At 39.4% G+C, this 26475-nt stretch overlaps 1 protein-coding gene and 1 long non-coding RNA gene across 2 annotated transcripts; one reads left to right on the top strand and one right to left on the bottom strand.

Moving 5' to 3' along the window:
• The first annotated feature begins 466 nt into the window (after nucleotides 1-466).
• On the top strand, nucleotides 467-15160 carry LOC113937831. Its single transcript, XR_003524733.1, has 3 exons — nucleotides 467-509; nucleotides 2848-2994; nucleotides 14810-15160. It is a non-coding gene; the product is annotated as an uncharacterized LOC113937831 (long non-coding RNA).
• MDH1 (malate dehydrogenase 1) lies at nucleotides 7408-26368 on the bottom strand. The gene is made up of 9 exons (XM_027622698.1): nucleotides 26222-26368; nucleotides 21142-21240; nucleotides 19885-19981; nucleotides 17174-17349; nucleotides 15168-15290; nucleotides 9735-9911; nucleotides 8910-9023; nucleotides 8267-8356; nucleotides 7408-7746 (listed from the first exon to the last, which is right to left on the bottom strand). Exons 1-9 carry the CDS (start codon nucleotides 26222-26224, stop codon nucleotides 7621-7623), a joined length of 1005 nt encoding a protein of 334 aa, XP_027478499.1. The 5' UTR covers nucleotides 26225-26368; the 3' UTR covers nucleotides 7408-7620.
• Nucleotides 26369-26475: the final 107 nt, after the last annotated feature.

Genomic DNA, 26475 nt, shown 5'->3' on the forward strand with positions numbered 1-26475 from the left:
ACTAGCGAGCCTGGCAAAAGGGCTGCTGTATCACCCACGTCCCAGTGGCCCCAAGGATGGTTGCAGTCCTTTTGCTGAAAGGGGCCACTGGGGAGGTGACAACAGAGTGCTCGGCCCCAGTATCAACCATAGAAGTCACTGGTTGGCCCCCCACTTCCATTTTGACCGTGGGCTCATGGGGACCAAGGAGGAAAGAGCCCGGTCCCCCTCAGTCTAAGTCTATTCCCGCAAGGCCTGTGAGGTCCTCCTCTCGGGGTTCTTCCTTGTAGCAGCTGGGCTTTTGAACCTTTCCCCGGTTGGGACATTCATTTTTCCAATGCCCTTTCTCTTTACAGTAGGCACATTGATCCCTTGCCAAGGGGGTTCTGGGCTTCCCCCATTTCGGTGTTTGGGGTCTCCCCATCTTTGTGTTGTCCTTTTCTTTCAGGGTGGCAGCAAGGAGGCTGAAGGTTGGTGGAGGCAAGGAGGCTGACAGGGTTGATGACTCCCGCTGGTGCATGCTCTTCCAGGTACTGCTCTGCACCTTTCATTATTCTCCTTCTTACCTCTGTGTTAAACAGGCTGCGGAGTAACTGTTGGCAGTCTTCCCAGGTTGGCTGATGAGTCTGAAAGAGGGATTCTATGAGGTCTACCATAGCCTGTGGTTGTAGGATGGGGTGTTATGTTTTCAGTTGAGGAGGTCGGTGGTGGAGAAAGGCTGATAATACATCATGGAACGGCTGGGTTGGACTGTCCCTGATTGGATCGCGCCTCTCGGGTTCCCGAGTCTCTCGTACCAGCATTTGGAAGGCACTTGTGCCTGGCCCAGGGTGCAGCCTGGCTGCTGGTCCTGGAGAAAGTGGATCTTCTGGGCCTGGGGGCACTGGTGGATCCTCTGGGCCTGGGGGTGCCAGTGAAACCGATGGCGGCAGAGTGTCTAGAGCTGAAGGGCCAGGTGTAAGCAGTCTTGGGAGTACGCACGGTGGGGGTGGGGGCAGGGTCAGTTCATCCTCAGCATCTCTGGCTAGGATTTGTGGAGACTGGGGCTTTTGTTGATTTTCTTTAGGTTGCTTGGATGAGGCGATTAAGACCCTGGCCTGTCCCTGCCTATTGCAAGTGAATCGCACCCAGGGCGGAAGGGTCTGAGCAATTCCTAGCCAGGAGTCAATGTATGGAAACTGGTCAGGGTGTTCCAGTTCTCCTGTTACGACTTGCTATACTTGACTAATCATTGGGACATCCAATGTCCCTTCTGAAGGCCACCTGACAGCAAAGGTGGGCCATTCCAATTCACATAGAGTTCTCAACTTGCCGGGGTTCATCCCGACTCCATAGTCTCCTGAAAACCCCTTCTTGAAATTTTTGATCATCGTCTCTAGAACCGTAGGTTTACTCTGCCCTGACCCCATGGAGATATCCCTGTGTGCGGTGGCGCAGAGACAGACAAAGGGGGGGTGCCTCCTGAGATGAGGAGACCAATCAGATGCCTGTCTGGCCATGTCCCAAAGGAGCTTAGGTGAGGCTTAGCCATAGTGGTCTCAGCATTGTGACTTAAGAACAGAAGCTATTCCGATGCCACCAAAGACTGTATGCCATTCACCACGGAATCACAGATGGGCCCACTCAGACTCTGTAGGCTTCTGGGGACCTTAAGGAGGGTGCCTGCCTGTGGAGTCACAGAATCAGTCCGCTTGAGCAAGCCAGGTCAGACTGCACATTCCCTCACACATTCACACTCCAGAAGTTATTACATTCCCTCCCTTGGAATCCCTACCTGTGAGACCTCTAAGAGGTCTCTGGGAGATGATCAGCCTCCCCTTCCACCCTAATGGGGGTGGGCGTGTCTGGGTCCTGGGGCCCCAGGCCTTACTGGAATCCGACGTCAGGACCAGGTCCTCACCTGCCAAGTCTCCTTGAGTCTGGTGAGAACAGTGGAGTGGGGCTGGCCTGAGGCGACCAGGATGGGAGACTGCTGAAAATTAGGCAGGGCATGCCTTCTCCATTACAATCCCTCATTCCGTCACTGCCCCACCATTGCCCCAAACCGGGGGCAACAATGAGCCAGCACAGTTGGGTTTCCCAGTCAGGGAATCAAATGTTACGGAACATGGACTGGATCACCTGTCAGAAGAACCAAGCAGCATCCAGAGATCTTGGAGGATAGGAGGTTTATTTAATGCTGGCGCTCAGAGGAGAGTGGTCTCCAAACGTCTGAGCCCCAGCACAAAGGGGGTGATTTATACACTTCTTCTTCCGCGTACTTGGTACTTTTGGCGCGTGCGCAAAGCGGAGCAGGGAGAAGAACCTGGAAGAGCGCTGGGGCAAGGACTGAGACTCTCTCTCTGGCTTGGTTGGCCATCTTAGGACACAGATTTTCCTTATCAGAATGAGGTCATTATTTCATCTGAAAGTACAATGTAATCATTTTAATCTTATCATCAACCCATCTTTAAGGTAATTCTGTGAAATTTTATTTTGAGTTGGATAGCTGAATCAAAAGGCAGCCCATCTACATCATCACTCCAACAGTTACATTAAAACATGATTAATTATTAGCTCTTAGGATTGCAAAAGCATGGCCAATGTAGATCTTTTCCCCCCTAGAGTAATGTGCAAGAATTTATTCTGTGTCATGAATGGCTTTGTTGAGAGTTCTTAAAAATTTCTTCCCTGGTGAAGTGCTTATGGCGAGAGCTCAGTTCTGCGCTAAAGGACCTGCCAGCAGAGCAGAGACCTGGCAAAACCTCCTGGTTTGCCTTCATTTCTAAACTTGTTTTTCCACTTAATTGAGCTTTACTTTCACTCTTGGCTATGTTGTAGAAAGGCATTTTTTTTTTTTTTTTAAGATTTTGTTTATTTATTTGACAGAGAGAGAGACGGCGAGAGAGGGAACATAAGCAGGGGGAGTGGGAGAGGAAGAAGCAGTACTCCTGCGGAGCAGGGAGCCCGACACCAGGGGACTCCGGAATCCAGACCCCAACTGAAGGCAGACGCTTAGCCAACTGAGCCACCCAGGTGCCACGGCATTTTGTTTTTTACAAACAAAAATACTTAGACTCTAAAGGTCCTTTTCTTTTCTTTTTTTTTTAAATAAATGCAAAGGTTTCTTTCAGCTTTAAAATTCTTCTATGGATTGTAGTTTTATATAGGTCATTTCACATTATCACTACAATCCTTATTTGCATATACTTTTTCCTTTATAGTAATTTTTTCTTTTATGCATGAGAGGCTGTGTTTAAGTATCTATGATATTTGCATTGTAATACTAGAGGAAGGTAGTAGAGTAATATGACCTCTTTCCAGTCAGGATAAGCAGAACTGTCTGCTAATCAATATTATTGGCAATGCCAATACTAAGCCACTAGAAGCTTAAAATTATCTTTATTTTTCTATATTTTATATATATATTTAATATATATATTTAAAAATATATATATTTTTAAAGATTTTTTAAATTTATTCATTTGAGACACAGAGATAGAGCATGAGCAGGGGGAATGGCAGAGGGAGAGGGAGAAGCAGGCTCCCCGCTGAGCCAGGAGCTGGACGTGGGGCTTGATCCCAGGACCCTGGGATCATGACCCAAGCTGAAGGCAGACGCTTAACCATCTGAGCCACCCAGGCACTCCTTTATTTTATATTTATTAAAAGCTAAATAAAAGATATATAAAGGACTCAGATTTGCAGGGTAGACTTTCTTTTTCATGCTAAAAAAATCAAGCCTGTATAATTTTCCAGATTAGTCTGGTACCTTAGCAATAGAGCGAGTAATTTCCTTCTATCACTAAGCACGGTGTATGTAATGGAGAGAAGTAACATTTATTTTTCACCTACTGAGTGTCAACCACCTATATAAACATTATCTAATTTAATCCTGTGTCATAAGCATTATTTACCTTATGAAAACTCAGGATGGCTACTACTGTCAATACAACCCACAAAATACCAGTCACCAATTAGGTGACACTAATAGGAAAATATCTCAAAGCCTGTACACTACTGAGTCATTAACCCTTGTAGTAACCAATTAATATTCAGAAACCAAAATATGGATAGGTTTCCAGTTTTGTTAATGTTGTTTACAAGCCATAAAGATCATGGGTTCTTATTCCATTTTCTTCCTTCCGACCTACTTCTGTTGCTTTTTGTTTTTCATAGCCAAGTTTCTAAGTTTATATACCAAAAGGGTATCCTCTAATAGACTTTGTCCCTGGTCAACATTCCTTGAGAAATATTGTGGATGGTTTAATCAAGGTCTTGTTAAAACAAAAAAAAAAGAGTTTAGAAGAAAACCAATTAAAATGTTAATTAAATAAATATAATGCTATAGGACCCAGAAGGCTGTTGCTTTTAAAATAAATCAGATTCAACAGTATTAAAAACCCCCCACTATGCTTTCAAGAATTTATCCCATATATATACTTGTGTGCGTGTGAAATAGCCTACTTACAAAATTAGTGCAGCATCTTTACAGTAGTAAAAGATTGGAAAGAACCTAAAAATTTATCAACAGGTAACTGACTATATAAAATTAATATATCCATTTAATGGAATACTACACAGCTGTTCAAATGGATGAGGCAGCTCTATAGGTATCAATATAGCTCTAAAATATATTATTGAGGGAAAAAAACAAAAGTGCAGAATAGTGTACTTAGTATAATTTATGTACAGAAAGGGGAAGATAAACACATACTCGCATTATATACTTGGGTTATGTATTAAATGTTTTTGTATTATAGAAAGGAGACAAAAATGGGCTTTAGGTGGGTAGGAGTTAGGTGAGTAAAAAGTTTCTTTTCACTATATAGCCCTCACTCAAGGGAAAAAAAAAAAAAAAAACCTCTTGAAGTAAATCTATGCGTTTGTATTTTTTTCTCCCTGGAAGGTTAGGCCCACCCCACCCCCACCTTTTTTAAGCCCAGGGCAGGGCTTAAACTCATGACTGAGATCAAGACCTGAGCTGAGATTGAGTCAGACACTTATCTGAGTCACCCACCCAGGTGCCCCCCAAAAGCCCCTTTTTGAGCATTTATCCATGGGAGGCCCCCCAAACCCCTCTTTTTTCAAGCATTTATCCATGAGAGAAGGAAGGGGCTTTTGGTATTCATTTAATACCATTTCACTGATTTTCTGACAAGTATCTATTACTTTTATATAAAATATGATTTAACTGGTAGTAGGATTACAGTTTTTACACCCCCCTTCTTTATGCTTTCTTACAATTAAAAAATATTTTTTAAAATTTTTCTGAAAAAGCTGTTGCTGGCTATTTCTGTTTTTAGTAAACATTACCAGGCTCATGATCTGCAGAGGCCAATTCTCTCCTAAGATTTATTCAGATTGTATCTTTTCTGGAAAATTTTTGAATCCAGCTTTATTGTATTAACATGTAATATCTTTTGCCCTGTAATTCACCCATGTGTCATTTCTTCACGTTCTAATAAAATCCTTAAGAAAGGCCTGGCTTTTCACAAATTATCACACTTTTTTTTTTAAAGATTCTATTTATTTGACAGAGAGAGCGTGAGAACAAGTGGGGGGCGACAGGAGAGGGAGAAGCTGGCTCCCCACCAAGCATGGAGCCCAACACAGGGCTCGACTCCAGGACCCCGGGACCATGACCCGAGCAGAAGGCAGATGCTTAACCGAGCCAAGGCGCCCCAAATTATCACACTTAAGGGCACAATTTCCTGGGCGTGGACTGTCCATTAAGAGAGACATCAATAAAATGCTTTGTTCTCATGGTTAAGGTGACAGAGGTGAATAGCATAAAGAAATGGCATACAGGAGTGATAAGCTTCCCAGTGTGAATATTCAAACACGAAGCCATGCTTCAGAAGCAGTTGGTGAGAAATTGTTTCTACAAGTAATCTACCAGATCTCTCCAAAGCCTTATTGCTTGCTATTTATGTGACCCCTGATTATAGGGAGTTAATTTACAGAATCAAACAGTAGGCCAGTTTACACAAATGGATGACAAAATAGAGGTGGATATATTATTGAGTTAATTTTGTTTATACATCTTCCAGTTCTATCATGTGTTCTAGCTCTTGTAACTTTTATATGTTCTTTCTTCATATGACATTTAAAAAATGTACACTATTTTGCCTTCATGCTTCCAATTAACTGCTCTTTTAAAGACAAGTTTGACTTGTTTTCTTTTCTGGCTTGTTTATCAAGTGGAGTGAAAGTAATGATAAAAGAAGCCAACAGGGAGGAGCAAGACTATGTTCCTTCTTCCTCCCCAGCCTGCTGGTCTCCTTCTAGTACCCTCTCTTGGCAGGTTTTAACTCAAGGAGCAGCTGGTAAAGAAATGTTTGCAGAATCCCAGACCCAGTGTCATAAACAAGTATAGAAGGGTGTGTTTGGAACTGAGAGTAATTTAATAAATGGTACACATTCATGCTTCCTTTATATAAAATTTAAAAAGAGGATTCATATGAAATTTTGTTTTTATGCATCTGATTAACAACAGTTCTAAAACCACTTTTCACTCACTGGCTTCTCTTTTTTCTACATCTGAAATATGAAATGATATAGGTAGTTTCATGTTATAAATCCAACTAAGTACTTGAGCACCCATGAAGAGCACTAGATTAGGCACTGAGAGATTTAGGATATTGAGTGTCTATTATGTACAATGAATTAAGTACAAGAATGAAGATAGAGGTCTCCTGTCCTTATGAATTTTGGAAAAAAAGACAATTTTTTTGAACAACACTGTTTCTAGTAATAAGCTTAGATTGAAAACATTCCCACTAGCTTACATTTCTGTGGCATTTACCAGTTATGAAATGTAAATTATTTCTTATCTGCGATAGGTATACATCAAGGAAGATTACCTTTTCCTTCCATCACAAAAAATGATTGCTGTAATTTCATCAAATGGCATTAAACTGTTAACAGTATTTCTGCAACCTATTTAACAGATGTTAAAATCACATTATCCACAGAGCATGAACCTTCAAGATTTAAAAAATGTTAAGTATTTAATAGCATAATGTAGGTAATGTTTAAAAATATATTCTGGAGTAGATTGATTCATTACCACAAGGTGGATTTTCCTATCCTATTTAAATAGAAGAGAGGAGCGCCTGGGTGGTTCAGTCAGTTAAGCCCCTGACACTTGATTTTGGCTCAGGTCATGATCTCAGGGTTGTGAGATCAAGCCCTGTGACAGGCTCTGCACTGGCCGTGGAGCCTGCTTCTTGAGATTCTCTCCCTCTCCTTCTGCCCCTCCTACCTCCCACTCTTAAAAAAAAAAAAAGATTAAATAGAAGAGAATTATGCTTTATTTTTTAACATTTTCTGTCTTTACTACCTTTCTCTGGTTTAAAAAAAATCACAACCCCAAGCTAGGAAACATGCAAGTTTGTTGTCTGAACCGAAATGAAATGTTAGCTGGAAATTAGAGTCTGAGTCATCTTCATTTGAATATATATTTTATTTAGAATGCAGCACTAACAGCATGATGATAAACTGTCACAAATTTATACCAAGAAGCACACAATCTTTCAAATGTGTTGTTTTTCACAAGTAATTTAAGTATAGCATTATTGTTATTTGGTACTAGAATCAAAGACGACATTTAGATTCTTCAGCTTTGGAGCCTTTAATAACATCAAAATGATTGTCTAGTCAGGCAGAAGAAAGAAATTCAAAAGCAGTTTCTTTTTCTTCTGCCAGTTCCTTTGCAGTTAGATCCATCTTCTCACGTGAGAAATCATTAATAGTGAGACCTTCAACAATCTTCCAGGTCTTATTCTGTTTGAAAATAATTGGAAATAAAAGATTTATAATTAAAGAGAACTGGTCTTCCAGCAAGCAACAATTTAGATTGAACTTAAAGCTACAGGAGTACCTGTTTTTAAAGTCTGATTAAAGAAGCAAATCAAAATCCAGATCTTAACAGGTAATTCTGATAAAAGTTCAACACCTGAATTTAAAACTCAATGAATCTAGAAAACAATCTTTAAATGAGGATTTAATTAGCAAACATTAAAAAAACCTACTCACTTTAGTAAAAAGTAAGATACTATATTGGTAGATATCCAATATTAGAGGCATAATAACAGTGTCTAGTGGCAAGACTTGAACCTTGCTTTCCAGATTATTTTCAATCTTTTAGTAACCTGTGGTTGTGCTTAGTAGAATTTCAAAGTTGAGAAAAATGTCTAATTTAGTAAAGGAACAACTTTGTAGACTAAATTATACCAGCATTCATAAAAATATGCAACTACTTTCTCAGAAGGGGACAGGGGGAAATAACCCCAAAATACTTTACCTTGATTGTAACAGGGAATGAGTACAGCAAATCATCAGGAACACCATAGGAATTGCCATCGGAGATAATACCCATGGACACAAATTCTCCCTGAAAATAATAATCAACGTTTACATTCTCATGGTGCGTCGGGATTAGTTTATGCAATCGAATAACACATGAATTAACAAAACTAAGCCAGGTAATGCTTTCTTACTACGTGTGTGACTTCAGTACTGTATACAGAAGCATCACTAGGCACTGCCAGGACAGGGTAACTTTCATGGGTATTCTCTCTCATTCCACTCTTCCGTCTGAAGTAGGCCGGAGAAACATAATCCTCATTTTATAACATAATCCTCATTTCATAAATGAGGAAGCTCTGGCCCAGGAGAAGTTTTAAGGAAAAAAGTCACGTCCACCAGGTGTGCTCGGTGGCTCCCAGTCTTCATCTCATCTAATCCTTAACAACCCTGTGAGGTAAATGCCGTGTAAGAGATAACCAAAGGTTAAGTACCTTTCCCAAGATTATTTGGCTCGTAGGCAGCTGATCTGGGATATAACCCTAACTAACCTGCCTGACTGCAAGGTTACGTTCTTCTCACATCACAGCATCAGAGGACAAAGATCAACGAGTGGCCTGTGCCAATCCCAGAGTCCTTACCTCTGGGGTTCCAAACCAGATGTCTCTGACATGGTCACAGATGGCTTTTGCAGCAGACATGGCGCTGGAGAGCTTTCGGGCCTTGATGACAGCAGCGCCGCGCTGCTGCACAGTCTGGTTGGGGACAGGCAGAGACAGCATTACTTGATCATAAGAGAATTTTCATCGCTTCCAAACTAATCCTGGGGTGAAAGACCACAATCACAGTTTAATGTCCTCCCCCCAAATTCATCCAACTACCCAGCATGGGCCTTACCAACCTATTTCAGTTAAAAGCACCAGTCTTTTTGAAAAAAAGAAAACTATAAATCCACATAAAAGTTTACTACACTCCACACAAAGAAATGAATCTCTTTATGAAGACTGGATGACTAGAGGGAACTCTAGTTCTTCCCACGCTAGCAATCCGTCTTGACTGCTGCACAGCAGATCAGATCAGACTGGTTCATGACTGGCTCTGTATGTAGTCATCAGAGCAACCAGGAAAGGCTTGCCCTCCTTGAGAACCACACCACCAAACTGAGAGGCACTTGGAGAGATAGTCGGGTCAGCAATGTGGTGTCTCTCTTAAGAGTTCTTTATGCTTGGCTGTTAAGAGAGATTTTTCTTTTTTTTTTTTTTAAAGATTTTATTTATTTGACAGAGCGAGACAGCAAACAGAGGGAACACAAGCAGGGGGAGTGGGAGAGGAGATAAGCAGGCTTCCTGCCGAGCAAGGAGCCCGATGGGGGGGCTCGATCCTAGGACCCTGGGACCATGACCTGAGCCGAAGGCAGATGCTTAACGACTGAGCCACCCAGGCGCCCCAAGAGAGGTTTTTCTTACGGTGATGAATTCTCCCTTGAGCCAGCTGTCATCTTTCAGAGCATCATAAACACCAACTTCCTTTCCTTGCAGCTTCACCTTGGCATGGCTGACATCTGGATATTGAGTGGAGGAATGGTTTCCCCAGATAATGACATTCTTTACATCATCGGAAGTCACACCAAGTTTAAGAGCAATCTAGTTAAATAGAAAACAAATACCTTACTTAGACAAACGCTTTTTATTTCAAATTGTGCCTGTTTAACAAACATCCTTAAGGCCTCTGAAATTTCAAGAGAACACACAAGAGTTATATTGCTTGGTAATTTCCTAAAGCTTAACAGTGTAAACAAAATGTGAACCTGAAACATTATAGGGTAGAATATTTTAGAGTAGAGAACATCCTACAGTTAATGATTTAACTTATCAGTGTAGGGGGTTTATCAAACATAAAACACTGACATAAAATACAAGGCAAGAGGTTAAGAATATATAAATATGACCTCTGTTTTGTTAATACCTAGGAGATGTCTCCTCAGCACTTCTGAGCAATCAGGTTAGAATATGGGAATTTCTCCATATTTAGGTGAAATTTTTATCATATACCACGTACATAAATTAGCTAATTTTCAAATAATCCTAAATATGAAATTTTGGAGTTGGAAGGGGCTCAGATTACCAAAAGTATGATTGTCTTCAATTTATAGATTAGGAAACCAAAGGAAAGAGCTTAAATATAATACTAAAATGATACCAAATGTAACAATTTCTAGCTATAGGTTCAAAAAGCACTTTAGAGGGCACCATGCTGGCTCAGTTGGGGAATCACGTGACTCTTGATCTCGGAGTCATGAGTTCGAGCCCCATGTTGGGTGTAGAGATTACTTAAAAATAAATTTAAAAAATGTAAAAAACAAACAAAAAAACACTTTAAGATCCTGCAAGCCTTGTAGTCACATGACTATCAAACACATTATGTAGTACACTAGCCATAGAAAGGGAGAGAATGTTATGTTTTGAAAGATTTAAGTAAACAAAGTAAGTTCACTTATTTTGTTACTCACCTGATAAGGTAATGTGCAAAAAGAAATTATGATTAGTTGTATGCATAATTTGTTCTTAATTAGGTAGCAGAATTGTGATGAACCAGAAGGAAATGTGTGGGAAAAAATTTTTTATGATTTTATGAGCTGATATGGTAGGGTATCGTTGTGGGTGATTTTTCCTTCTTTCATGTTACAGTTAGAATGGGAGAAAAAAATAGCTGTGCCAGAGTTCACTGCGTTTGCATGAAAAAAGCCAGCCTCAAAAGGTCACTTACTACATGATTCTATTTTTGTGACATTCTCAAAATGACAATATTAATTGAGATGAAGAACAGTTAAGTGGTTTTCAGAGCTTGGGAATGGAGACGGAGTGTGCAACTATAATGAGGTAGCATGAGGAGGTTCTCTTATGGGTGATGAAACAGTTCTGTATCTTGCCTGTGGTGATTATAGTAATCTAGATATGTGATGAATGACATACAAAAAAATGAATGTAAAAACTGCAGAAATCTGAGTGAGTCTATTAAAACTGTTGTGTGTAGTTTAGTCAATTTCCTAGTTTTAAAGATGCTCTATAGGTATGAAAGATGTTACCACTGGGGGAAGTGAGTGATGGGGATGTGGGATTCTCTGTACTATGTTTTAACTTCTTCTGAGTCTATAATTACTCCAAAATAAAAAGTAAAAAACAAAACAGCAAGCAACCAAACAAAAAGGATACTGATGAAAAAGGCCAATACCTAAAATGTTTGCAGTGACTTGAGTCATCTCTTCACACCAATATATTCAGTCAAGTAAGAATCAAATTGTGTTTACTTTCACTATGACCCTTAAAGTAAGTTGAGACTTGTTTCTTAAATCCTAGAATAGTTAAATGATTTTTAAAAATTCACTTAAAATTCTGTTTTTGACATTTAACATCACTTCTCTGCTAAACCCTGCTTCATCTAGAGTTCTGCAAGTATTAGGGCTATTAAGTACCAATCAATCTTCACAAATTAGTTGGATAGTTGGTTTCTAGAGAATCCAGCTACTGATCTGCTTAGTGGCTGAGGCACAGTTGGTGGAGCTGTGCAATGAGTACCATTTTCTGTGTGTGCCATGACCTTCAAGGACTTGGGAAGAACTGCCCTTACTTATAGTTAGCTGGAATCATGGAGAAAAAGGAAAATTTACCTCAGAGATGTCTATTACCAAGAACTTAGAATCTATAATTTTGCTGAATGGTGAAGACAAACTGCCTCTGGGCCTCTCCTCCCTACAGGAAGCTCCTTACTTCCTTTGTCTTGCTGCCTACCTCCTCTTGTTTTTTTGTTTTCTTGAGCTAATCCATTTCTGTCTAGACACCAAAGGCCAATACTTTGTAGACGTAGTTTCTGAATTTCATTCATGTCAGAGCTAGTCTAAATTAACATGTATCCAGGATTGCTACTTCCTTGCTCCCTTAGACCTTTCATGTCTGCCACACAGATCTGTTAAATAGGTTTGGACTAATTCTCCAGCCCCAGGAATTCCTCCCACCTCCCCCGACCCCATACCAGCTAACTAGTTTTATTGCCAAAATACCCTGTCAGCATTCATACACAGCTCTGGTCTGCAAATACATAGGGGAATTCTGCAGGTGACGAAGAGTCACTAGGTAGCTAGGTTTTCGGATTTCCAAAATGAATTATGTAAGACTAGCAACATTCATGTAAGAAACTAGTCTTTGAGTTTATTTTTCTCACTGGATGAACAACTTCTACAGGAGGAAGAAACTGCTTTTTCAAAAACTTCCCAAAAGCTCTCACTGTGCCAGACTGACATACTGGAACATGTGCCAAAAGTTAAAGCCTAGCAAGACTGCTTCTTCTCTCTTTCCTCACTCAGACTTTTGCCCCATAGGGAAAACTGTTTCAGGAACAGGGACAAAGTCACTTAGTAATACCTCTGGAAGCAGAAATTTTCCAGTGTCTTCCTCCACCAAGGCCTCAGTTGAAATAGCAAAAACCAAGTTTGTCAGTGGTGTCATTTTACCTCTTTTTCCCTACTGCAGGGAGAGCTACCATCTGGCCATCTAGAAGCTACAAATGTAACACCTAAAACCACCTTTTCCTTCATGACTGTTCTGTAGTACCCAAATCTCTTGCCTACACTCATTCAAACTAACTCCCATTCCTTCCACCCATTAGACTCTAAAAAATAAGGAAAAAGACCCAGCTCACAGCCTAAAGCCCTTCAGGAAATACTTGCAATTTAAGCTTGTTATCCAATGACCTTCTTAATTAATGGAATATTCACAGAGATATATGAGGTGTGGCTCTTCTCCACTCTTAGTTACATCCCTCTTAATAATAACACTACTAATAAAAATCATTACTACCAAGAGCAGCCAATCTTTATTGAGTTTTACTATGTGACAGGTACCATGAAAGATCTTATCTCATTTAATCCACATAACCTCCTTTTGAGGTAGAAAGAATTATTGCCCCATTTTATACCTTGAATATACTCCCTCAAGGTCAGAGCTAGTAAGTGGACTTAGGTCACATAATCTCATTATGTAAGAACACACCTAAGAGTTTGGGAGTCAGGCAAATCTAGGTTTACTAGCTATATGACTATGATCCCAGACCTTTCTGGGCTTCAGGTTTCTTCTGTGTAAAATAAAGATAATAACATATCTCACACGGTTATTAGAAGAATTAAATGATAAGTTACACGTACAGCATTTAGCTTAGGGTAGAAGCTTAACAAATATCAATTCTTTTCTCCGTTACTGGGTACTCTGAAACTGAAAGGTGATCAATTCTCAGTTTAAAGCAGTGGTTTTTCAACTTAGACCTCACACCATCTTTTGATAAAAATTTTTTTTAATTTTTATTTTTTTTAAAGATTTTATTCATTTATTTGAGAGAGAGAGAATGAGAGCCAGAGAGCACGAGAGGGAAGAGGGTCAGAGGGAGAAGCAGACTCCCTGCTGAGCAGGGAACCTGACGCGGGACTCGATCCCGGGACTCCAGGACCATGACCCGAGCCGAAGGCAGTCGTCCAACCGAGCCACCCAGGCGCCCTAAAAAAATTTTTTTTTAAAGATTTTATTTATTTGACGAAGAGAGACACAGCGAGAGAGGGAACACAAGCAAGGGGAGTGGGAGAGGGAGAAGCAGTCTTCCTGCAGAGCAGGGAACCCAATGCGTGGCTCGATCCCAGGACCCTGGGACTATGACCTGAGCCGAAGGCAGACGCTTAACGACTGAGCCACCCAGACGCCCCGTTGATAAAATGTTTTCTTAAAACTAAACAAAGTTGTCTTCTTTAGGAAAAAAAGGACTAAATTCATAGACCTATCTAACAGTGATGACCTGTGGATGAGGAAGTATGGCCAGAAAGGTGCTGGGGAAAAGGAAAGGCATTATGTCTAAGATTCCAGAATTTTGTCATGGCTTTGAAGGGCACCAGGATCATCTAGACCCAAGAAAGCCTAGGAAACCAGCACAGATGATTGGTGGTGGCGTCTCATTTTTCTTTTTTTTTAAAAGATTTTATTTATTTATTCATAAGAGACAGAGAGAGAGAGAGAGAGGCAGAGGGAGAAGCAGGCTCCCCGCTGATCAGGTAGCCCGATATGGGACTCAATCCCAGGACCCTGGGATCATGACCTGAGCCGAAGGCAGCTGCTTAACTGACTGAGCCACCCAGGTGGCGTCTCATTTTTCAAAAAGCTACTGTTAATACCCTGGTCACTGACCCCTTGGCACATTTATCTAAAACTCCAATGGGTAAGGAAACTTGAGAACAATTAAAATTTAGTTGCTAAGTAGTGAAAAGTAGGAAGTCTTATAGAAACATGTAGAATATTAAAAAGATGTAAAAATAAAGTTAAATATAAAATTAAATATTAAAAAATCTGATTCTGATGGCTTAGTTAAGGGGAAAAAGGAAGCAGAACCACACAAAACAAAAAGCTCAAATCTCTCTTTTTATAATGTTCTATATATCTGGCAAAAATAAACTATGTATTGTCCCGTTAATTATACTAATAACTGATTTTTTTTTTTTCTTAAGCAGGCTCTACACGCAGCATGGAGCCCAAGGCAGGACTTAAACTCATGACCCTGAGATCAAAACCTGAGCTAAAATCAAGAGTTGGACACTTGAATGACTGAGCCACCCAGGCACCCCTAATGACTGGTTTTTTAACCCCTGAAGTAAGAGGACATTAGGGACCGTATTTTGACATAGCAAATGAACTATAGTAGAGTAAATTAAGTTCAAGTTCAGCCTCCTTAAGAGACTCCATTTAAAGACTCCCTAACAAATTAGAATGGTTTCCTACTAAACAAAAACAAAAAAAAGTAAAATTCAGCTACTTCAAAAGTGAGAGAAAAAGGTTTTAAAGTTGAACAGTCAATATTTTAAAATATACCTGAGCTTTAGCTCGGTTGTGATCCAAACGAGTCAAGCAACTGAAGTTCTCCTTGGGGATGGATGGGGCCGACTTGGCGGCAGTCAGGCAGTTGGTATTGGCTGGGTTTCCCACCACGATGACCTAGGATACACGGGAGGCACAGCAAAGTTACACACCATATACTGATGAACTAAACTATCTTAGAATATGGCTGATAAATGTGTAACATGTAGCCTATGTGTCAAGTTTGTATGAGCGAAGTATGTGGAGTTACCACTGTAGTTTCTATAGTATTCCCACCCCACCCCCCCCCACTGTTAGTGTCTGGTGTGATTACTGAAAAAACGTCTTTAATAAAGCCACCAACATGTATACAAGGTGCTTTCCAGGTGGCAGCATCCAAGACCAAAGGTACATGTCTTTCTATTTTGTGTTGTGACAAAACAGAGACAGAGCATTTATTTCTTTACCACACACACACACACACAAACAAGTAATCTAAGGCTCTGAGAGAGCAATTCATTCATAAAATTTTCCTTCTTATAAAAGTAGTCCAAGAAAGAAATTCTACTTGAGCAGAATGATGATTTATCTTTATTAATTACAGGAGTTTTTTAATCTTTCCTAATCCTAAAAATTAACTGGGATTTGCTAAATACAGATTACCAGGTCCTATCCACTCTATACCTGTTCAATCAATCCTTAGCAGAAAGCACTTCAGGCTTTTTTTTTTTTTAATTGGGGAGGTACAGGATACACTGCATTGTAATATAGTATAGGCAAATGTACACATGGACTTTATCTTTTAAGTTTTAAATTCTTTAATAAAACTATAAACTTACTGGGAAATGATGTCAAACTTACTAAAAAGCTGCAAGCATATTACAAAGACTACCTCCCACATCCTCTTTACCCAGATTCCCTAATTTTTTCCATTTCTCTCCCTCTCTCTACACACACATACACTATACCCTTAGGCTTTCTTTTTGGCCCATTTGAGAGCAAGCTGAAGATATGATACTCCAATGCCCCTAAGCACTCCGGTGTCAGTATGTATTTTCCCAAAAAGGACACTTGGCTGAGGGGTGATTACAGTGCAAGCAGCCTGGAGCAGTCCAAACAACACTGTTATGTTTTATTAAGGGACCCCTGGATTTCTAGTCATTTCTACTATTTTCTGTTAATGATTACAGAAAATATAAGTAATCTATTTAAAATGAATTCTACAGAAGCAAAAATTCAGGTATGTATAAAATATTATAATAGAACATTGTAACTGGCAACTTTAAAACCTTAAAGATTTTCTTTTACCTTGGTTTAAAGTCAGGATTGGGAAGAACAAATCTATCAAAATCAGTAAAACCTCTAACCAGCCAAGTCTTTTTGCTTACTTATTTGGTAAAAGGAGGCCTTATTCTAATATTAAGGCAAATTTAGAAACTAAAGTAACTTGTACACAGAGACAGAAGAGGAAGTTATACCAATGCAACTCCTCAAGAGACAAGCATATCAAAATCTCTCTGGATTGAGAAAATCTGAGTATTTCAGAAGCTACCATCTCTCACTGCTGAGAATGCAGTTCACAGCCTTCTCTCTCTACTATCACACACAAATGTCTGAACAAATATTCCCACCAGAAGGCTCTGTGCCTTCTCTATAGGTTTGTAAATTCCTATTAAATTTCCGTACCACAGTAATGGGCAAAATATTTTTGAGCACCTCTAAATAAAGATTTCTACGTTATAAGAAAAAGAAAAAAAAAAAACCTCAAAACAATGAATCATGGAACACTACATCAAAAACTAATGATGTAATGTATGGTGACGAACATAATAAAAAAAACAAGAAACAAAAAAAACTCAGAAAAGGAGAGCTTATCAAGCAAAACTCTATCTGTATTTACTGACCACTGCACAAAACTGGGGGGGGAGGGGGAAGCAAATAATTTTGTCTTTACTTCAATGCTAAAAGAAGTAGTTTCAAATGCTGATAATGAAAACCCCATAAAATACTGTACTGGTCACCTTAACTGACTTCTTGGCATACTTCTCCAAGGCTGCACCCTGGCATTTGAAGATTTTCACATTTGCTTTGAGTAAATCTTTCCTTTCCATGCCATCCCTTCTTGGCATGGAGCCCACAAGAATGGCCACATCCAGGTCTTTGAAGGCAATGTCTTCTTTATCAGTTGCTATGACATCTGTGAACACGGCAATAAATATGCAGAGCTACTGAAACACCAAAGTCTGAGGTTTTCTTTTTCACACTGAATCTACCCAGTAATTCTTTCACTTTGTAGCAAATGTTTACTTTCACATATCACAATGATAAAAAGCTTTAGGGGTCTAAGAAAGGAAAAATTATATAATCAATAAACATAATATTAGCAGAAATGTAAATTACATTTATTTTGCTTTTCCTATCTCAGTAATTATTTCAAGTTTGCAAACTCTACAGCTTTTTGTTGTAGGATCAGATATGATGCAAAGTACAATATGGTAACTTTCAACTCTGTGCAACATTTGTTATTCACACCAATTACCACAGATAACATGAAAGAGAAACTAATTTACCTAACCTTTAAAAGTTGTAATTACTTTAAAGTCTAAGACATCAATCACAAATTCAAAATACTGTTTATTGAGGAGTTTCATGCCAGGAATAACACTACGAATTTTGTTGTATCAAATTTAATCTTAATATTTCATCCATGAAGACAAAGAAGTTTAAGGGGATTAATTTGCCATCAAAAAGCAGTGAACCTGTAATTCCAGCCCATGCTGGTCCAGAGGTCAACCACTCTGCCGCTGTGCTAGTCCAATAAACATATACCACTTACTCTTTGATTAAAGAACATAAATCATCACTCTCCTTTACTGACAGTATAAAAAGGCCACGACCAGTGCTACAGACTGAATGTTTCTGTCCCTCACAAAATTCATGTCGAAACCTAATCTCCAGTGTGATGGTATTGAAAGGTAGGGCCTGTGGAAGATGATTAGGTTATAAGGGTAGAGACCTCATGAATGCGATTAGTGCCCTTATAAAAGAGGCCTCAGAGAGCTGCTTCACCCTTCCACCTTGAGGACACAGGAAGAAGACGGAACCAGGAAATGGCCTCTCACCAGAATAAGACCATGCTGGTACCTTTATCTTGGATTTCCCAACTTCCACAACTATGAGAATTAAATTTTTGTGTTTATAAGCCACTCAGTCTATGGTATTTTTGTTATAGTAGCCCAAATGGACTAAGACAACCAGGATTCAGCATTGTCATTGGTAAATTTTTAGGGGAGTCAACGTGTGTCACAGTAAGGCTGCTGTAGAGCCCCCAACAGGTATACAAAGAAACACCAGTTGGTGAGGGGAATGTTCTTCCCAGCCATGCATCCTTATCTGCAGAATCTTCCCTCCCTGTCATATTCACAGCTGACCGAGGACAAGCTGACTATAACCTGGACCCATTAGAGAGATCAGAACTCAGCAGAGAAAGGAATAAAAATGGGACAATGCAACAAAGTTGATTTGGAAATAGAGAGTGAGTTGTGTGTCAACTATACTTCAGCTGAAAAAAAGAGAGGGTGAGGAAAGGGAGCCAGCAGAACAGCTTGGCAGGGCAATGCACTCTTTTATATAGCTATGCAACCAAATGATTCAGACAACAGAGTACCCCTTCTAGTAAACGTTTACTGAATGGATGTATGAATTCTGAACATGGTTTTTTTTCCTTTTTTTTAAAGATTTATTCACCTATTATTTTAGAGAGAGAGAGAGAGAGAGAGAGAAAGCGAGTGTGCATGTGTGCACACACACACAAACACCCCCCACACATGCAATATGTTGCGGGAGGACAGAGGGAGAAGGAGAGAGTATCTCAAGCAGACTCCCCGCTGATCATGGAACCTGATGCAGAGCTCGAGACCATGACCCAAGTCGAAACCAAGAAGAGCTGGACACCTAACCCACTGTGTCACCCAGGCGCCCCTCTGAGCATGGTTTCCGTTGGGTGTGTATATATTTTGCTCTGTGCAAACTCAGCAGACTATTATTAATTAATCCTTACCAAAAGAAAATGATCATAATGAAGGTATACCTAAAGAAAAATACTTAAATTAGTTTACAAGTTGACTTAATATTTTAATGAAAACCTCAATCAAATTTAAGACTTCTGTCTTACATTTGTGTAATAGTTCAATGATTCTTAAAGGCTCTTAGCAGAACTCTCATGGGCTTTTTCAAACGATGTAGCATATGATTAGGACAATTTATGCTGTTTCTCAATCTGATGACTGGCTGTGGGTTAGGACTACATGTGAGGGACCAAATAATTTCCAGCTTCAGGGCAACATATAGCTCTGGAAGACATCATTTAGAGCTGCATAATTTAGGCACTACTATTACTTTTTAAATAGATTTTAAATAACAACACAATGTAGGCAACTCAGGAGTATAACCCTCGTGTAATACTATGCTTAATTAGTAAGGTAAATTATGTATAAGCACGTTGGAAAAAAAGCATAGTCTTTTAACTGACATTGGTTACTTCTTGTTTTTACCGTTTTTACCCTTATTTATTCTTGGTATACACTTTACCAAATAGTTATAGTTCAAAAAACAAACAAAAAATACTTTTATGACATAGTTTCTAATTGAGAGGCTAGTTAAAAATCTAAACCTATTTTTTGAAAGACATAAAATACTATAAAATCCTTTTATCCTCCACCCCCCAACTCACCTTTCAGGAGGGGAAGGGCACAGTCTTGCAGTTCCATTAGGACACCATCTAGGACACCCATCATGGGAGTGATATCCAACAGCACAAGAGTTACTGGCTGCCAAATAAATAGCAAAGACAGCATCTGTCAGTGTAGGTTAGGTCATTTAGTCACAAAAAAGTCCTCCTGTAAAGTTTTTGTTTATTTGGTGTGTGTGTGTATATGTGTGTGTGTATATATATGTGTATATATATATACACACACATATAAATATATACACATACATATGTATATGTGTATATAATATATGTATAATTACCATTAATTAGTTATAATTATTTTAGGACGTTGAGGTATCTAACATCATGCCACTTTCAGAAAAAGGAATGCTATAAAACCAGCAATAGTTTGCTAACAGACAAAGTAAGAGGAATCATCATTACTGACTTTTAAAGGAGTATACATGGAAAAAATATTAAATTGAAGTGACATTCCACAGCTTACTTTTTTTTTAAAGATTTATTTATTTGAGAGAGCGTGTGCATGTGTGCACCCACACTGAGGGGGAGGGGCAGCGGGAGGGAGGAGAGAATCTCAAGCAGACTCCTCTCGGAGTGCAGAGCCGGATGTGGAGCTTGATCTCATGACCCTGAGATCACGACCTGCGCTGAAACCAAGAGTCAGATGCTCAATGAACTGCACCACCCAGGTGCCCCGCCATAGTTTACTCTTATTGTTCACAGCTCTGTATCTAATTTTAGTTCATGGAAAGCTAAATATTATCTGGCATGAAGGAAGAACTTGATTATCTATGGGTGAAGAGAAGGAATAAATGAATACTTTAAAAAGGATTTTAGTGGAATAGGGGAATAAGAATAGGGGGTGCCTCTTTAAACTGGAAAGCAGATCTGCCTGTCTGACTATTTTGGGTTCTAAAGACCATTTATCAACAAGGAAGTGCTAATTCAGCAACTTTCTCTCCCACATGACTCTCCCTAATAGTTACTGTTACTAGTGAAAACCTTCCACTGACTGATACCTGCTGGCTGTACCAAGTCAACTAAATAAAGTATGCGGAATAGTTGATTTGCAAAGCATTTTCAATGGCTGGAGGGCTACATATAAGTAAGATACCAGCTTACATTTATAGCAGTGTGCCCAGTACATTTATTGGGATAACCCATTCCTTTATCATTAAAATAATTCTTTGAAACTAATTACAGGGTTTACTGACAATATTCTTATTTTGACTTGAGGTACACAGATGGTTCCCCTACCTGGTCTTTACCAAAGACAGATCCATTTCCAATACTGTACAGCAGTGAATATGCAATCTGACCAGCCGCTCCAGTCACAAGGACTCTGATTGGTTCAGACTGTAATGAAAGAGACCCATTAATTAACATTTGATTTAAAAATGCTATTTTACCCTAAAGACATTCAGAGTTTTCTCTATAATAAGACAACCACGTACTTTAAAAGTTAATGTAAAATTTTAAAGTCTCTTCACATTTGGCTTAGTAGAAGACAAACTTATTCCAGATTTGTCCCAGTAAATATAGCATGCACAAATCAGCTGAGCAACTTCTAGAACATGTGTCCTTTGGCTAGCTATTTATGCGGTGTTACTTAACTCTCACTGTTATCCTGGATTTACTTACAAAATCTTATCCATCTCTTTAAGGCTATTTTGCCACTGAAATAGGCCTAACAATGTTGATGTGCCTTATACGGTGATACAAACCCTGGCAGTGACTGGAACCTTATAAATCCTCTTATGTAAATCCCCCCACGCCCCATCTGCTAGAATAGGGATCCTTCATGCCAGGAAGAGGAGTGACAGTGGTTAAAATTTTCCACTTACAGTAAGTCAGAAAGTTTTAATAAAACTACTAATCATGATTCAACTTGACTACTTGAAGGAGGAAAAATAAGTCTTTATTTTTTATTTAAGGAGAAAGAAAAGCAAGAGAATACTGGATTACAATAAATTTTAGTATTAAATAACTACATCAAAATATAGTGACAGCTGACAACCTGATTCCAAGGGAAAATTAATTTTAAAAGAGAGGAGAAAGAAGTACAAAGAGCATAATAGTTATAATAGAAGTCACCTTACAGACCTCAACAGACCCTGAACAAAATACAGACGTATGTACAAAAATAGTAACCAATATTCAAAGTGATGATCCTGAGTCACTAAAAAAAAAGAAGCTCAGAGAATTAAATAGAAATATTTCTATTAAAAAGAACTGAACAAAAATGTTTGGAAACTTAACGGACACATTAGATGTACAAATTTGATCAAGGTGAACTGTTCCTTTTCTTGACAATACTGTGTAAACAGACTTTCACTGAGTCACCTCTATTGTTACCTGCATGAGAGAAGTGGTCTACTGAAATGAATCTTTATATTTAGAATTCCCTCTTCCAGGTGAGTCATGTCTTTGGGGTGGAAGGAGACTATGTCCTCTGACTTTCCAATCCTAACCTCTGAAGGTCAGCAGCATTTAGCAATTTGACACCCAGAGAAATCAAAGGAAAAAAAATCTCAGGAAAGAAGTGTCAATTGCTTGTAGAGAAATGAATCTGTACATAGCAGACTATATGTGCATTTCTTCCTCACAGGTGTGACCGGGATGTGAGTGCAAAAAAGGAGAAAACTATGGAGAGTTGCTCCCTGACCTTCTGAATCTCTTCCCCATTTTCTTCACCAACTTTTGCCCCAGGCCTTCATACCCCTACAAAGACAAAATATGGTAATTCCCTAAAATAAACCATTTTTTTTAACAAGACATTCTTATGTTTCCAACAGACTTTAGGTTTATAAAGAACGCTAAAAGTTATCATATATGGTTATTTTTTTATCATGTGGCCTTTATATGTTTTTAATTATGTCATTTTTCCCTATTCCCTTGAAGTAGAGAGGTGAGAAAAAGGGAATAGAGGAAGAAATTATTCCTCCTTTCGCTTTAGAATGCAAGCTCTTTAAGGACAGGGGCTTTGTCTGTTTTATTTACTGTTGTATTCCAACTGCCTACAACAATGCCGGGCACGTAGCTGGAGCTCAAATACTTGATGAAGGAATAGCTGAATCTTGTACAATGACTACCCCAAACTTGGAAATGTAAAAGAATTGTTTGGAAGCAAACCTAACACGATTCAAAAAACTGTTGAAGATATTTTATTCATATATACTTGCATTGAGAGGGTTGGAAACTTAGTGACCACAGTAATTCCAGCTATAGTTAGCAAAATTATGTCACCAGTTCTAATGATACAGTTTTATAAATCAATTGATGAACTGTTATTTCACTTCATTCATTAAATACACTACTGAATCTCTATGTACCTGGTACTATTTTAGGCCAGAGAATCCATTAGTGAACCATGTGCAGGAAACAAGAGGATAACCCAATTTTCTAAAACAGGGGGCTAGAGAGGTGGCAGAGTGTAGTAAAGAGATAGCCTTTAGAGGCAGATGTTCTGGGTTCAAACTTAAGACTTACAACTCATCAGCAGTATGTTTTTGACAAGTTACTTAACCTCTGTATTCAGTTTCCCCACAGTAAAGTGGAGATAATGATAGCAGCTACCTAACAAATAAGGTAGTAGTATGGATTCAGAGTTAACATACAAAGCATTAAGAGCAGTATGTAGCAAATACTATAATTATAGGTCTCTGTCACCATAAAATTTTCCTCTAAGGATTCTTACACCTTGTGGGGTTCTACTTACATGTCCGTTACTCTCTACTAGGCTGTGAACCACCACCCCCTTGCTGTGAGAGCAGTCTGCCCTTGACTCAAATTTGTACTCCCATACAGTGTTCGACAAGTATTTGTTGAATTAAATATAAACACATGCTACTTCAATGTAAAGCAGGCCAGGATAAGAAATAAAGGGGAAAGTGAGTATCACTATCTGTAAAGCTTACAGGTAGATGGTTAGAACACAATAGTCAATCTTAGGCATTAATTTTAGCTGCTAAAAAATATGCTCCCAGTATCACAGTCCTTAGTGAAGTGGTTGTGGCCACTAATGAACAACTGCTAATTCCATTTCAGCAGTTCCCTTCTTCTATGTCTATGAACAAATTATTTTCACAGATAGGTAATTCTATCTTATTAAGAGTAGTATGAAGCCTAGTAAATGCCTGAATGTTTGATTATGAAATGGGAAAGGATATGTGTATTTGCTTCTTTTTGCTCTTTGCAACATTGCGTAGAAAAGCAGGAGGGTGGGAGATTCCTGCTGACTTTCTACAATGTTACAGTGTGAAGACAGGTTACTATTCTTTGCTTAGATATCTGGGCAGTCTGCCAAGATCCAAAGAAGGAATGTCTCTGCTCTTGGCAGGGCTCTAATGACCTTCCTGCAGATTCAGACTGCCTTGGGCATGTGCTCAAGTCTCAGTTGTGAAGCTTGAATGTAAGTGTTCTTTCTGTTATTCTACAGAAAGACCCATGTATTCCTTTTTTACTTTCTAATTTACATATATTTCTGTAATATAAAAAACAATCATTCAGATTTCTTCTTACAGTTAATCCTTGCTGTCCCTCCCTATTCCTTCTTTTAAAAAACTTGCTTTCAACAGCCTTATAAAAGATGGCTCTTTTTAAACTCAGTGATTGTTCACATGGTCTCCTGAGGAGGCAAGGAGATTGAGTCACCTGAGAGGGCTGTCAGTTTCAGTAAACTGACAGGAGTGTTCTTTCTTAGGGACATCTCTGTGTTACCTGGTGCCCAAGTGACCTTCCAGGGGTGAGGCCCGTCTTTATCTACTGCGTTGCAAAACAACTTAAGAATAGGGGCCCAGGATTCTCCCTGTGACCTTGGAAAAATGATTTAACCTCACCAGGCTACCTTTTGAAATTAGAGTAAATAATATCCAAATTCACTTCTAAGTCTAGAATTCCAATATTCTGAATTGCAGGGGAATAAAGCTATCAGGTAATATAAATGCTGATAAAATACTTTAGTTTGTATTTGCAGTTTGTATGTTCCTCCAGAACCTCAGCTACTGAAAATAAATTTTCAAAATGACTTGGTAATTGTATGGCACAATATGGTATGACGGAAAGAGTTGTTAAGGCTCCTGGGAGCAAACTGTTGTATGACCTTGAGCAAATCATTCTCTTTGGGTTTTAATAAGCTCAATTTTAAGATCTGAAGTGGGGGGAGATTTATCAAAATGATCTTTAAAGGTCCCATCCAGTTCTAAAATTATAAAGTCTCAGGTTCTCTGTTACCTCTGCATTCTTGCTAAGATTATTAAGTCAGAGACCACTGAAACCATCATTTAAATGACTAAATTATAAGTAGGAAACAGGTTTAACATTTACTGAGAATTAGTAGCTGTCCTCACTGGACCCTTATAAAGGCAGAGGCAGTAATCCCCTTGCCTTAAAAATATGTCTTTTCAGGTTCTGGAAAATTTCCAATTCATTCAAATATTTCCCCGTAATTCCCACCTATTTCAGTATTTTGAGCTAACGGAGGAAGAATAACTTCAACTATAAATACAGGTACTGGAGAAATTTGTCTCATGTCAAATGTCACCTTCAAACATCACGCAGATTATTCATACGTCAGAGTTCCCTCACCAACCACCCCCCCTTCTCCCTTTCAGCAGAGACAAGATACGGTGATCTAGGTATCCAGACCTTCACAAGATGGTTACATTGTGTAACATTACAAGTAGTGGTTCTAGAATTCATAACGTACAGACCAGCAAAGAGTATCTACACTAGTTTTTGGCTAGTGATGCCGTAACTGCAACACGTCCTGTCATTACAAAAGGAGATTAATGAACAGGTTTTAAATAACATTTTGTGAAATTAGATATGGCGGAAACACGTCTCTCGAAAACGTCGATCGTAATCTGGAGTACCTGGTAAGCACAATCTTTACAACTGAAGGCCTTTTGCTTTCAAGGGCTTTGTGACAAAAACCCTTAAAAACACCGTTGGCTCAATTAAAAAAAGGGGGCGTTAGGAACCAAACACCTCCGCCTCCCATATCAAACCTTAGCATCCTTATCAAACCCCATATCGTGGTTTGGAGAAAATCCGCAGCTTATTTTGTACCCAAGCCACGCAGCAGGACTGAGATCAAGCCTCTCCAAGGATAAATTTCTCCAGAGTCCTTGTAAGAGATCCCCAGGTGGAAACCAACCCCTTCCCAATAACTGGGTCATTGCGACAGTCCCCAAAAATTGAGTCGGGTTTTTCCAAAGGGCTGGAAAGACTGTGCCTTGCACAGCCGCCCCCCGCCCCGAAAGTCCTTCAAATGCAAGAAACCCCACACAAGGGCGCGAAGGTCGGGGGTCGGCCGGATCCAGGGGCCAACACTCACCATGATTAAGAAGTGCGCGAACAATTTCAGCGCCTGCAAAATGAGCCTCAAGGAATCGGGTCACCTCTACCGCGGAACTGACTTGGGGAGGGTGAGCGATGTAAGAAAGAAAATGCTCATCTCCCAACCGCAGCGCCCTCTGGGAACTGTAGTTTATGGTGCCCGGATTCTGGCGCACTCCCCAACGCATTTCCTTCAAGTGTTGAACTACACTTCCCGAGGTCAGGGGGTCTGCTCACGCCCTTCTCCCTGCG

The sequence above is a fragment of the Zalophus californianus genome, chromosome 8, assembly GCF_009762305.2.
Source record: "Zalophus californianus isolate mZalCal1 chromosome 8, mZalCal1.pri.v2, whole genome shotgun sequence".
Lineage (NCBI taxonomy): Eukaryota > Metazoa > Chordata > Mammalia > Carnivora > Otariidae > Zalophus > Zalophus californianus.